We start from the raw sequence: 15,568 nt of genomic DNA on the forward strand, positions 1-15,568 counted from the left end.
AAATTATTCTATTGAAGCTTGACATTACTATTTTTTGTACGTGTACAGACAGATTGTGGAGGGAGAGAAAGCAGGTTAACTTTTTCTCTCTGAATTGTACCTAATTGTACCTTGATTAAAAAAATAATTCAGAAGGATGCAGTGTACATTTCTTCACCCTTTTCAACCACAGCGATACAATCAACTGAACAAGTAACAAAACAGGCACAACTAGACTTTAGTCTTTATAGATAAAGTGCGGAAACAGGCCATTGATCTCACTGTGTCTGCGCCGAACTGCAATCGCCCCATACACTAAATAACACACTAGGGACAATTTACAATTCTACCGAACACAATTAATCTACAAACCTGTACGTCTTTGAAGTGTGGGAGGAAACCCATGCGATCACAGAGACAATAGACAATAGACAATAGACAATAGGTGCAGGAGTAGGCCATTCAGCCCTTCGAGCCAGCACCGCCATTCAATGCGATCATGGCTGATCACTCTCAATCAGTACCCCGTTCCTGCCTTCTCCCCATACCCCCTCACTCCGCTATCCTTAAGAGCTCTATCCAGCTCTCTCTTGAAAGCATCCAACGAACTGGCCTCCACTGCCTTCTGAGGCAGAGAATTCCACACCTTCACCACTCTCTGACTGAAAAAGTTCTTCCTCATCTCCGTTCTAAATGGCCTACCCCTTAGTACAAACTCCATACAGACATCACCCAGAGTCAGGATCGAACCCAGGTGTCTGGCAGCAACTCGACTGCTATGCCACTATGCAGGCTATATTCAACTAATAGAGCTACTGCCTCACAATAACAGAGACTCGGATTCAATACTGACCTCATGTATTGTCTGTGTGGAGTTTGCATATTCTCTCTGTGGCTACATGGATTTCCTTCAGGTTGTCTAGTTTCCTTACACATCCCAAAGACATCAGGGTTGATGAGTTAATTGGCTACTGTGAATTACCCCAAGTATGTAGTGAATAAGGGGTAGGCCATTTAGAACTGAGATGAGGAAAAACTTTTTCACACAGACAGTTGTGAATTTGTGGAATTCTCTGCCTCAGAAGGCAGTGGAGACCGATTCACAGGATGCATTCAAAAGAGAGTTAGATAGAGCTCTTAGGGCGAGTGGAATCATGCAGTATGGGGAGAAGGCAGGAAAGGGGTACTGATTGTAGATAATCAGCCAAGATCACATTGAATGGAAGTGCTGGCTCGAAGAGCCGAATGGCCTACTCCTGCACCTATTGTCTATGTATCTATGTATCTATGAATGGGAGAATGTAATGGGAGATGTTCAGAATGTGAGGAGAATAAAAACATAGGATCATTGTAAATGAGTGGTTGTGGGTAAAGACTCGGTGAGCCAAAGGACTTGTTTCCATACATACTATGATAATGTTTTATCCCAAAATGTAGATTATGACACAAAGCTAAGTTTATCCATTGATCAACATCAAATTTTCTAATTATCATCACATTGCAATTTGTGGGAGCTTGCTGTGTTGGCTTCTAGAATCCTGGAAAATGTGAAGTATTAAAATGGAATATAGTTTGTGAGCTACTAATCTAGAAGGCTTTGCAAAGCCTTTTGCTGCACAAAAAGGATGAATATGTTTTAATTCAGCAGAACACCCATTTTTCAACACACAGTCAAATGGCTAACAAGTCACGAGAAAGCATTTGATTTCAGAAGCAATCTCCACCACAAGTGGCTGATTTACTGGCAGTTTGATTTAGAACATTAGTTGCTGTTCTGAACAATCTACCTCTGAGAGGGCATTGCTGTGTGAGAGCTGATTCAGACATAAATGATATTGATGATTCAAGGACTTGAAGCTCACGGGTATGATAAGATTTCTAGAACTGAACATTGCCTTTGGAAAAGCAAAGATGAACAGGTGACATGAGTTCTCAATTGTAACATAATGTACAATAACTGCCCTAGAGGGAAATTTCTATTTTATTTTGTCTCATGCATTGATCATCTGGCTGAAAGCCAACTGTTTTTAATTATTTTCCCCCCATTTTTTGTAACATGATGTACATCCTTAAGTTTTTTGACATCTTTCTAAGCCATTATTTAACCATTTCTATGCCACTGTAAACAGCTTTCTTCCTACTTCCAGGGAACAAGAAAATAGCTTTCATAAGGATGGGAAGAAAATAGTTACTGTAAATTTGTTGCATTATAGAATTCATTTTCTACTTCTTTTAAGCCTGTTCAGTGGCATTAGTGTTAAAGTATTGCAGAAGCTTGCTTAAAATGCTTTGTGGCCAAGCTTGCAGATGGCACAAAGATAGGTGGAGGGGCAGGTAATGTAGAGAAACCAGGGACTGTGCAGAAGGACTTGGACAGGTTGAGAGAGTGGACTGAGAAGTGGCAGATGGAATACAGTGCAGCAAAGCAAGGAGTCATGCATTTTGGTACTAGGAATTCAGAGAAAGCAGAGAATTCAGAAATCCACACCGACCAACATGTCCCAGCTACACTAGTCCCACCTGCCCGCGTTTGGTCCATATCCCTCCAAACCAAACCAAAAGTTGTGCAGGATTCCCAAAACATTAATTTGAAAGTCAAATCGGTAGTAAGGAAGGCAAATGCAATGCTACCATTTATTTGCAGATGACTAGAATATAAAAACAGGGATGTATGACTGAATCTTTATAAGGCACTGGTCAGACTGCATTTGGAGTATTGTTAGCAGTTTTGCACCCCATATCTGAGGAAGGATGTGCTGGCATTGGAGAGGGTCCAGAGGGCATTTACGAGAATGATCCCATGAATTATATGATGAGCACTGGGCCTGTACTCGCTGGAGTTTAGAAGGATGAGGGGAGACCTCATTGAAACTGAATAGTGAAAGACCTGGATAGAGTGGATGTAGAGAGGATGTTTCTACTAGTGGGAGAGTCTAGGACCAGCAGCCATGGCCTCGGAATAAAAGGATGTACCTTTAGAAAGGAGATGAGGAGAATTTCTTTAGTCAGAGGGGTGGTGAATCTATGGAATTCAGTGCCACAGACAGCTGTAGAGGCCAAGTCAATGAATATTTTTAAGGCAGAGATTGACAGATACTTGATTAGTAAAGGCGTCAGGGGTATGACGATAAGGCAGTAGAATGAGGTTGAGAGGGCAAGATAGATTGGCCATGATTGAATGGCAGAGTAGACTTGATGGACCGAATGGCCTAATTCTGCTCCTATAAATTATAAACTTATGAAAGTGAAATAGATATTAGATGTTAATGAACTAGTATAAACAGGTGGATTTCTCATTTAGGGGAAAAAACTGAATCCAGGTGGTAATAACAGATAACCCAAACTGTGTATCTATGAGCCATCTGTCTCAATCCAATCTGATCCGATTCTGGATTTTAACTCCGGTGCACTGTTTTGTATGTTGAAGGCAATAGCAACAACATATGTACATGGAACTTTCAATATGATAGAGAAGTGGATAGGGTTTTAAATTTATGTTGAGGGCCAAAGGCAATGTTTTCAGTATCTGCATTATTTAGTTGGAAAAAAATTGCAAGTCAAGTACTTAATGTCTGTCAAGCAATCCCATAATTTAGAGATAGCAAGAACTAAAGACAATTATTGATGACGTATCTATCTTCTTCTTTCATGTCCATCATTCAAATGTTACATCACTGTCATCGTCCGTCCCGAAAAGGGCGCAAGCTTCCGGCGACAATCGGTGGGAGCCTCACTTGTACAGTAGATGATGGTGGTAGCAGAATTAGCTCAAGATACTTCCAGTTTCCAGCCCCTCGATGTGGACGCTTCTGCTCTGGGGCCACGTATCTATCATCAGACTGCATGCAGAAAATAATGCCGCAAAGGCCCATCATGTACATGAGATAGAGGAGAGGTGAAAGATCACCCAAGGAAAATGATGCAGCTGCCTGGAGAGAAACTATGATAAGTGACAGATAAGAATGGAATCAATAGACTGTGGTTTCATGCAACTGAAGAGGCGTTGGTGGAGGAACCACATAAAAGGCTGCTGATCCACTGAGAGGAATAAAGACGGTCAGATAACCTTTGTTATGACACATGGCATTCCATTAGTGGCGTTGATAATAGCTTTTTCAGAACTGTGGCGAGAACCAGAAGAGATTGGAGAGATTTAATCAAAGTGTTCAAGGAAAGAGGGACTCACATTCGAGAGTATAGCACCTTCAAGGACTTTAGAGAGGAAAGCAAATATAGGGTTGAGGCCAAGCTTTGCATGGCATAGTGATCTTTCGAAATGGAAGCATTCTAGAACCTTAATAGGAAGAACAATTGACAACATCAACCATCATGAGAGTCCAGAGAGGAAATCTGTGTGATCAATAGCTAGCGGGAGAAAAATACAGACAATAAGAGGGACACACCACAGTCAAGATGAGCTCGGGGGTTCAAAATAGAGCTTAAACACACATTGGGAAGAGCATTAAGGTGGACAGTAACTATATATCTAGCCTTGCTAATTCTGGGACTTGGGCTGTGCTTTTTTTTCAATCTCTATTTATCTAAATATCAGTCTTTAAAGTGTAGAGAAAAGACACAATTATTTATTTTATTAATTCTAACGCGATAGAAATACAGCTGGCCTTTTCTTCTCTCTGGATTAGCTTAACAAGCCATTTAGATCTAAGAAGGACCACTACAGAGCAGCTTAAGATGGCCATTAAATACTAGCCTTGTCAGTAAGGCCGACACTTCAAATATAAATGTTTTAAAGTTTATAATTGCATCAGCAGATAGGGAATACGTTTTGTAAGATTTACGCTGCCTTCAGCAAGTCCATTTATTTTCCGCCTCTTATCATCTTCCTGCAGGATGATATCCTTTTCAAACTTATAACTGCACCAGATTTCCTCCCATTGAATATCCAATTAAATCCCCCTTGCAAGATTTGTCAGAATTGGCCTCAGTGAAATAGTCAAGCACAAAACCAGTTACATGTCCAACTTTAGTTTAGTTTAGTTTAGAGATACAGCGCAGAAACAGACCCTTCGGAACACTGAGTCCGCGCCGACTAGCGGTTCCTGCACACCAACACTATTCTACACACACTAAGGACAATTTACATTAATAGCAAGCCAATTAACCTACAAACCTGTATGTCTTTGGAGTGTGGGAGTTAACCGAAGATCTTGGAGAATACCCATGCAGGTCACGGGGAGAAAGTACAAACTCTGTACAGACAGCACCCATAGTCGGGATCAAACCCGGGTCTCTGGCGCTGCAAGTGCTGTAAAGCAGCAGCTCTACAGCTGCACTACTGTGCCACCCATAACTCTCACCATGATGAACTCTATATCATTTGTAAAATGGACTCTGGTCACTGTATTGTGGCAGAACCAAGTTATGGTGTGTTGAATTCTAATATTATACACTCATCCTTTCAAAGGCATCAGTATCAAATGAATCCCAACAATCTTCACTCATTACAGAAGGAATGTTTTTACATTTCCTCATAGTCTTTCCAGCCAATTACAAAGTTCTAGAGTACCCAATGCCTTTGTTTAAGAAGAGAAAGAGGTAATTGTTGGTAATCCAGGTAATTGTTGTTGGTGAGCCTTGTGTCAGTGGCAGGAAAGCTATTGGAGTGTGTTTACCTAAATTTGATTTACTCACATTTGGAAGAGAATGGACTAATTAAAGAAAGTGAGTAGTTTTGTGCAGGGCAGGTCATCTTTTGGGTTTCTTTTAGGAGGGTGATGATGGTGATTGATGAGGACAGGGCAGTGAATGTTATCTACAGAGAACTTATTAAGACATTTGACAAACTCACACATGATAGGCTGAACCTGAAGATTAAAGTGCATGGGATCTATAGCAACTTTGTAGTTAGGATTCAGAACTCACTTACCCATAGAAGACAAAGGGTAATGGTGGAAGGATGCCATTCTGTGACCAATTGTGTTTTTTGTCATTGATAGCAATGACTTGGATGCAAATGTAGATGGGTTGTTTTGTAAATTTGTAGAGGACACAAAAAATGGCTGAGTTGCAGACAGTGAAGAAGACAGTCAAGGGATACACAGGGTATTGCTCATTTATACATATGGGTGGAGAAATGAGAGATGGTGTTTAATCAGGACAATTGTGAGTGTTGCACTTTGGGAAGTCAAATGCTGAGGGGGAAGGGGGAAAGTATACAGTTATTAGCAGGACCGACAACTGGAATGATTTACAGTGGTTCTTGGGGTCTAAGTCCAAAGCTTCTTGAAAGTGGCAACATAATTAAATAGAATGGTAAAGAAAGTGTTTGGTATGCTTACCTTCATTGGTTGCAGCATTGAATGTAAGAGTCGGGAGGACATGTTGCAGTTTTAGGGGACTTTGGTTGGGCTGTATTTTTAGTATTGGGTGCAGTTCTGGTTGCCCCATTTACAGGAGGGATGTGGAGGCATTGGAGAGATTGCAAAATAGGTTTACCTGGATGCTGCTTGGATTTTAGAGGGTATTAGCTATAAAGAGAGGTTGAACAAATGGATTGTTTTGGTTGGACAACTTAGGATGAGGGTAGATATAATAGGAATGTAAAATTATGACATAGTTGATAGGGGAAACAGCTAATCATAGGTAGGCAAAAGAGTCAGAACACTTTTTCTGAGGGTGGAAGTGTTAAATAGTTTGTCAGAGGGAAAAAGTTTAAAAGAGATGTGTGTGGCAGGTATTTTACATAGAATGCACTTCCAAGGGTCATGGTGAAAGCAAATATGATTGTGGCATTTGATAGGCTTTTAGAAAGGCTATCAAATATGTCAGGATTGGAGGGATATGGATTTTTTGCAACCAGAAGGGTGTAGATTAATTTGTTGTTTATTGTTCAACATAGACATTGTGGGCCGTGGGGCCCATCGCTGTACTGGTGTTTTATGTTCTACTAGACCAAATGGACCCGTTGGGCCCAAACTTGTATTGGTGCAGCATCCTCTCCCACCCCTCGCTTCCTCCCCTCACCTCCCTCCTCCCTCCCCTCTCCCCCCCTCCCCCCTCCCCCTCTCTCCTCCCCCTCCCCCTTTCCCCCTCAACCCCCTTATCCTCCCTCCCCTCCCTCCCTAGGAGATAGATTTAAACTTTAAAATGTGAATAACTTAAAAAATATAACAACGAATTTCAATGATATTTCTTCCATTAGCATCCAAGGGACAACAGTGAGTAAGGTGGGCCTAAAATTGTCATGCTATCGTGTACCGTTTTGGCTGTGGTTCAGGAACAAACAAACAAACAAACGAGAGTTTTAATATATAGATGAGCTGCTAAATTTATTATTTGGTTTTGAAAATAGCATTCCCTGCTAGAGAGCATCCTATGAATAAAATAAAATATGTGGATCATATGTCCTTTATGAATTTTAGTGAAATTAGCAGATAACCAGCAAGGTAGGAATGGCACAATTCAAGGACAACTTCACAATGAAGATAACTATGTGTGGGATTCTGGCACAGTACAATTAGCCCCAGTGACAGGAAGGAACCTCTGGGAGTTTGCAGTCAATTTATCTTGCCAGAGACAAGTTGATCCTGTATATTTTAATATCCTTTATTTCCTCTTTTATCATGTGAGGATTAAAGACACACGGCTGCATCAAAGTAAGGAAATTAGTCAAGCTTCATTTCACTCAGTGGGTACTGCTAATAATTTGTGAAATGTTTTCCATTTTTGTATGTTTTTCTAATGCTGAGGTGAATGCATATTTACATATTTTTTATCGTTGAATGAATTTAAAAACTGAAATGTATCTCAGTACTAAAAAGGTCCATATTTATTCATTTTTGGCAGTCAAATCAAAAGCATAAATCTAAAGGATGAACTTTAAATTGGATATCATTTTTTAGTTTTGCTATTTCATTTATCTCTAGTTAAAATATACGCCCATGTTTTGATATGCATTGAAAGTAGTATGCCTGCAGTTTTTTTTAATGTTGATGGTTTGTCTCTTTATCTGAATATCAAAGTAAGCTTTCACATGTGTGTCTATCTCTACGTTTCCACCACTGTTTAAGCCATCATATATACTTTAAGTAAACTATTACTTTCTCCCCATTCCTAGCAAATACTAACCATTACATATTGACTTACTAACCATTACATAGAATGTCTAATATCACAAAATGCTGGAGTAACTCAGCAGGTCAGGCAGCATCTCGGGAGAGAAGGAATGGGTGACGTTTCGGGTCCGAAACGTCACCCATTCCTTCTCTCTCGAGATGCTGCCTGACCTGCTGAGTTACTCCAGCATTTTGTGAATAAATCGATTTGTACCAGCATCTGCAGTTATTTTCTTATACTGTCTAATATCACCTCTGTATAATTACTCAACATCACCCATGCCTTAATCCACCTGTTGAAACCGATTTTCAGTTCATATTTACTTGCTCAAACTCTTTCATGATTGACATCCCATCCTCCACATTTCATAATTTCAGCTCAACCTCAGTCTATCTTCCCCCATCATATCTTGTTTGCCAGTCACACCAGCTTTCCCTGACCCATGCGGTTTGCCAATCCCCCGCGGGTAATATTTAAAATTCTCTTTCATGTGGATCCATTCTATGTTTGACTACTGCATGTTTTTGTATTTATCACCTTGACATTGGACCACTTCATGACTGTGTTAACACAAATCCTGTATATTTTCCTATTCTTTTCTATTTTTCAATTCCATTTCTTTTTCAACACTCTTCTATTACCTTGCACCTACTCACCTACTAATCCTTTGATCAAATTCCTAAGATACTTGGACTGAATGGGCTAGAAATTCTACCACACAGCACAATATTTATATATGCTAACCAAATGTATTTTTTAGAGGTATTCAATAATGTGACTTACTGCGCAGCAGTCTTGAGAACTGCCTTTATGTAAATACAGGACAGCACGATGGCACAGCGGTAGAGTTGCTGCCTTACAGCACCACAGATCCTGTCGATCCTGACCATGGGGGTTGTCTGTACAGAGTTTGGACGTTCTCCCCGTGTCTTGCATGGGTTTTCTCCGGGAGATCTGGTTTCCTCCCACACTCCAAAGATGTACGGCCTTGTAGGCTAATTGGCTTGGTAAATTTTTTAATTGTTGTTCGTGTGTGTGAGACAGTGCTAGTGTGCGGGGATCACTGGTCGGAACGGACTTGGTGAGCCAAAGGGCCTCTTTCCACGCTGTATTTCTAAAGTAAAATAAAAAGAAACCCATCTTAAGTAGAAAATTCTTACCCAGCAAAGGTTCTGCCTCGCACTTGCTATTGCTGTCATGTTGCCATGGGCCTTGGGCATTGTAGAATTCTGTAGCAGTGGATCCTAAATTAATGCCTACTGACCCATAGTCATACAACATGGATGCAGACCCTTCCTCCAACTGATCCACAGCAACTATCATGCATCCAATAACATTGATCCCATTACCGTTCTCCCCTCATTTCCCATCGCTGCCTCTGGAAAACAGGCACCATGATCATGGACTTTTTTCACCCCCGTCATTCTCTGTACACCTCTCCCACATCGGGCAGAAGGTACAGAAGCTTGAAAGCATGTACCACCAAACTCAGAGACAGCTGCTTCCCCTCTGTTATCAGACTATTGAACAGTCGTCCTATAAGTTAGGATGTAATCCTGATCTTCCAACCTATCTCTTTCTGAACATTGGACTTTTTATCTAGAACTGTCGTGCTATAATGCAAAAACCCTGTATTCTGCATGTTGGTAATTTGCTCTTTTCACTACGAGTTGTACTCATTCATACTGTATATAATACCATCTGATTAAAATGGATGGTGTACAAACAAAAGTTTTTCACTGTATCTCAGTATACATGACAATAAACCAATACCATTGACACCTCCAGATTTTACCAGTCTTCTCCACTTTAGGGCCAATTTTCAGCGGCTAATTAACCTATCAACGTGTGTCCCTCTGCACATGGCAAACATGCCTTACTAATCATCAAATAGTTTCCAAGTTGTAAGAGTTTATTTACAGAATGCCTTTGCAGTGTCTTGAAATGTCTTTCTGCGTTTACTTGTCACGATTATTAGGTGGCAGCACTCTCTGAAAGGAATGTGTGGTTTAACATGGATCACTTAGCTTTAGAGATCTGCACCTGCTATTAAACTGTGATCACGTCTTGCTCTAAGGTAATATAGTATACTTTTAACTGAATAGAAGTCTGGAAAATGGTAGAAAAATACTTGCTTTGGAGTAAATTGGCCCCAAGGTCTCAAAACATGTCTTTAAATTATATTTCACAAAGAGACAAATGTTTATTGAGCTGACACAGCATCTGCTGCTCACATAGAGAATGCTTGTGTATTCAGCAATAATAGTGGTACTGGGACTTCTCCGTATAGTTGAGCTCCTTTATTTAAACTTCATGGGTCAGAAAACTAAGAAGGAATAAAGAAGAAATAATTTCACAGCTGAATGGTCTGTGTAATAGAATAAAGCAATGCAAAATGGAATGTGACTCTTGAGAATCGTACTACTGTAGAAAAGTTAAAGTACTTGCTGTCGAAAAAGATCTTCAAAAAATTAGAATAAAATGACCATGAGGATTTGTTCAGTTAAATATCGCTGTAATAATTCATGAATGAAGTCAAAATTCTACACTGAGACTTTTTAATCATTATAGATGCCCCAATTCAATACTACCAGACCCTGATTTGAAATTATAAGATAATAATGCAGATCTTTAGTTTCATTAGCCATGCTTATTATTCAAGAAAAACAATTTGTGCCAGAAATTTTAGCTTAGAGATAAAGCATTGAAACATACCCTTCGGCCCACCGAGTCCACCGCCGACCATCCATTACCTGCTCACACTAGCTCTATGTTATCCCACTTTCTCATCCACTCTGTGCACACAGAGCAATTTATAGAGGTCAATTAATGTACAAGCACGCACTTCTTTTGGGTGTGGGACAAAACTGTAGTACCCGGATGAAACCCATGCAGTCGCAATGAGAACATGCAAACTCCACACAGACAACACCGGTGGTCAGAATCAAACCCGGGTCTTTAGCACTGTGAGGCATCGGCTCTACTAGCTGCGCCTGCACCACCTAACATAGTGTTACGTTTCCGGGAACAAATTAATTAAAATATGTCTGACTATTCAAAAAGTCTTAGGTATTGTATAGATAAGCTCTCTTGAGCTATTTCAAGTATTTCTGAAGAACTCAAATGGTATCAATTCAAAACTGTATTACTTTTTTTGTTTTTCACATGATTTTACTGGATTTAAAAATTGCTAAATTGATATTGCATAGCATAATTCAAGAACACGTGCTGAAGTATTGAACTTCAAACTCCGAAATTGGGCATGCAAAAAAACTGGGAAAAATCACCAGGCTCCTGGCTATCTAGCCAATTCCAGTGAAGGAAGCTGTTTAATTCTGAACTGAATTTGGTTTCCCCAGAGATGAGCTGCACCAGCTTCAGTCAGACCACTTCTGGGAATGTAAAAGCAAAGGATAATTTTCCATCTGGTCACGTATAAACCTGAGCAGACCACCTAATTGTTGGTGTCTATAAAGATATTTCACACAGTATTGACATAAGGCTAATGGGTTACTTGGGTTTGACTTATTCCCTTTTTAAAACATAGACACTACCTTTGCTAGCTTCTGCTCACAAAGAACCTCTTTACTACACAATGAATCTTTCATTACTCTAGATAATGCCTAACATTTTCTCCCTTGTCTTTTGCATCTTGGATGCATGCCCGGTAGCTAGGGGCTACTGTTAAACTTCATCTTTTATCTTCATGCTAATTTCAAAAGATTTCATTTTACCACAGTAAAATATCTCTGGAACATAATTCATTCAGCTATTTCCTCTTGTAATTGTAATTAATATTGCTTTCAAAAAAAAATCTGAGTGTTTCCTTCAAAGCCAGTCTGAACGGATATGTCAATTAACCTTGTAATTTTAACTCAAATCACTAAGACAGATGTATTAAACCACTGGCATCGTTCCACCCAATCACTAAATACTAATAAAGTTCACAGTCAATAATTGCAATAAATACAATTCTTTAACAAGAATTCAGAAAGATTAATTTGTACGTGTTTGCACAAAATTAACTGATGCTTACATACTTACATACAGAACTTTATTGTCATTCGGTACCGAGGTACCGAATGAAATTACAGCAGTCACAGAACACAACAAAAAAGAAAAGAACACAGGACACACGACCCCAACACAAACATCCATCACAGTGACTCCAAACACCCCCTCACTGTGATGGAGGCAACAAAACTTCCACTCTCTTCCCCCCACGCCCACGGACAGGCAGCTTGTAATTTTAACTCAAATCACTAAGACAGTAAATCACTTAGTCATACATTTTAAAAATACTAAATAAATGTTGAAAAATAATTCTACTCTTGGAAGAGGCTATCGTTTAAAAATATCAATTTCAAATTTTTATGCATCTCATTTTGCAATGAACCTAACTTTCCTGTCTAAACCCTTGTGATGCGTGGTCTTCCCAAGCACTCCAAATTGTTTAGTGGAGCACTTAACCATTATTGCTTAAAACAATGAAAAAAACTTAAATCATGAAATATGATTCCTGCACGTTATCATCTCAGAATTTATTGCTTCTGAAATTAATATTCAGCATTAGTTCATAGTCATGCATAAAAGATTTATAGCTGAATCTAAGTACAGTTCATCATCTTGTGCATGGTTACAATTTTTAATGTAAAAATAGTCTTGTCTTCCTGAGCCATTTACCTAGAAATTCATTCCCGGTAGGTAACAGTAAACTGACAATATGGTAGAGCTAATGCTTTTTAAAGTTAATTGATGGAGTTGAATTTTGGAAGCAGAGTACAAAGCAATAACGCCACTGGAAACCACATTTACTGTTAACAAACTAAAATGAATCAAAATATCGAGGGTTAAAGGGAAATATAAGCAGTGCAGTGATAGAGTTGCTGCCCTGCAGAGCCGTAGACCTGGGGCCGATCCTGACTCCGGATGCTGTCTGTATGCAGTTTGTACGTTCTCACTGTGACCATGTGGGTTTCCTCCGGGTGCTCCGGTTTCCTCCCATATTCCAATGACGTGCAGGTTTGTAGGTTAGTTGGCTTCTGTAATTTGGCTCGAGTGTGTCGGATGCAAAACTGGGATAACATGGAACTATTGTGAATGGGTGATCGTTGGTCGGCGTGGACCGAAGGGCCTGTTTCCATGCTGTATCTCTAAAGAAAACATAGAAAATAGAGCTCAGGCTAAGATCAGATTGTCATCGTTCAAATTTATAAAAAAATATTAATCTCTAAACATATTGGGCATTTTTAAGAAATCCAACAATAGAATTTAATAATTTTGTACAATCTCTCCTTGACAGCGTGGGTTTTCTCCGGGTGCTCCGTTTTCCTCCCACACTCCAAAGACGTACAGGTTTATATGTTCATTTGGCTTCGGTGAAAACAATTGTAAATTTTGCCCAGTGTGCAGGATAGTGCAGTGTACAGGGATCACTGGTCAGCACAGATTTGGTGGGCCAAAGGGCCTGTTTCCGTGCTGTATCTCTCAATTAAACTAAACTAAAATAATGAGATTTATTCACAAAATGCTGGAGTAACTCAGCAGGTCAGGCAGCATCTTGGGAGAGAAGGAATGGGTGACGTTTCGGGTCGAGACCCTTCTTCAGACTAAAATAATGAGAGCTCGATTCAAAAGTTTCTGATGCTCTTGTGATGATGTTGGTGTTCAAGATAGAGAAGGGAGAGATGTGTTCTATCACAAGATGGAGGGCAGGATGCCTGAGCAAGAAAACATTTCAAAGGGCAGACCATTTCGATAGACATGAGATCATTGCTTGGATTCACGTTCTGAGGACCTATTAGTGCTACCATAATATTATCTAGTCTTCAGTTTGTGGTCAAAGTCAATGCCTGAAACTTCAATTGGTGTGTCTGAACAGTTCTTTACTGTCACATGCATCTGTTGCTCAATTAACACCACATGAACGTTAGATGCAAATAATCTTATGTAAATTGGTTTAGTTACTCACTTTACAGGAAGAAAACATTTAATTTAGTCAATCAATTTACAGGAGGAAAACATTTGTCCTGTGTCTGAAACTAACAGGTGTTTGAAATGTTACCACTGTTGATCTATCTGCAAAAAGAATTAAACTTTGTGCTTCCAATTTCAAGAAGAAATACAAATTAGAAGGTGGAAAACCAAACTCAAATGTAACCATTAGCATTGAAATTTGATAGAAAATTAATAACCGATCATCCAATTTGGTAATACATTTCACAATTAAATCTAAATGTGTTTATCTTTTAGTACTGGGCCATCGATATTGGAGATGATTAGCCTGCTGTACTATTGTATCTGAGGCTTTGTTACTTCCCAATCATGCACTTTGTGTTATTAATCTCTCCATTTAAAAATTGCAGCTAAAAAGTGAATTAAGCAGTGTTCGACACCTGACATCAGGAAACTGGGAAGTCACCCGAATTCTTGGATTTGACGAAGTCCATCAGAAGATGTGAGTCTATTCTGCACTGTAATATTTTATCCTCCTTGAACAATGTCAACCATTGCAATAAGGAAACAATTATTAATCAGATGCCTCTGATATTTTCATTTTAATCATGAGGTACAATAAACCAAACATCTACTTCTTAAATGATGCACTTTTCCATCACAAACTTTCACCAAAATTTGGGATAGTATTGTCACAATGGTCTATTGTTCTGGACTATTTCAGAATCAGATTACTGTACACTGTCTTGTGTGTTGTTTCTTTAACATATAACATATAACATATAACATATAACAACTACAGCATGGAAACAGGCCTGTCCGGCCCTACCAGTCCACGCCGACCATTCTCCCTGACCTAGTCTCATCTACCTGCACTCAGACCATAACCCTCCAATCCCCTCTTATCCATATACCTATCCAATTTACTCTTAAATAATAAAATCGAGCCAGCCTCCACCACTTCCACTGGAAGCCCATTCCATACAGCCACAACCCTCTGAGTAAAGAAGTTCCCCCTCATGTTACCCCTAAACCTTTGTCCCTCAATTCTGAAGCTATGTCCCCTTGTTGGAATCTTCCCCACTCTCAAAGGGAAAAGCCTACCCAACTCTGTCCGTCCCTCTCAAAATTTTAAAAACCTCTATCAAGTCCCCCCTCAACCTTCTACGCTCCAAAGAATAAAGACCCAACCTGTTCAACCTCTCTCTGTAGCCTAAGTGCTGAAACCCAGGCAACATTCTAGTAAATCTCCTCTGTACCCTCTCCATTTTGTCGACATCCTTCCTATAATTTGGCGACCAGAACTGCACACCATACTCCAGATTCGGCCTCACCAATGCCCTGTACAATTTTAACATTACATCCCAACTTCTATACTCGATGCTCTGATTTATAAAGGCAAGCATACCAAACGCCTTCTTCACCACCCTATCCACATGAGATTCCACCTTCAGGGAACAATGCACAGTTATTCCCAGATCCCTCTGTTCCACTGCATTCCTCAATTCCCTACCATTTACCCTGTACGTCCTATTTTGATTTGTCCTACCAAAATGCA

The 15,568-nt window shown here is 39.7% G+C and overlaps 1 protein-coding gene across 5 annotated transcripts in view; it reads left to right on the forward strand.

Annotated features, from left to right (window-relative positions):
- dpp10 (dipeptidyl peptidase like 10) overlaps positions 1-15,568 on the forward strand; it is a 1,117,462-nt gene that overhangs the window by 1,045,388 nt on the left and 56,506 nt on the right. For all 5 annotated transcript variants that reach the window (XM_078403450.1, XM_078403449.1, XM_078403451.1 and 2 more), the window contains exon 14: positions 14,421-14,512. In XM_078403450.1, the coding sequence (XP_078259576.1) occupies positions 14,421-14,512 (92 nt within the window). The remainder of the gene's footprint in view (positions 1-14,420; positions 14,513-15,568) is intronic.

This window comes from Rhinoraja longicauda, chromosome 8, assembly GCF_053455715.1.
Source record: "Rhinoraja longicauda isolate Sanriku21f chromosome 8, sRhiLon1.1, whole genome shotgun sequence".
Classification (NCBI taxonomy): domain Eukaryota; kingdom Metazoa; phylum Chordata; class Chondrichthyes; order Rajiformes; family Arhynchobatidae; genus Rhinoraja; species Rhinoraja longicauda.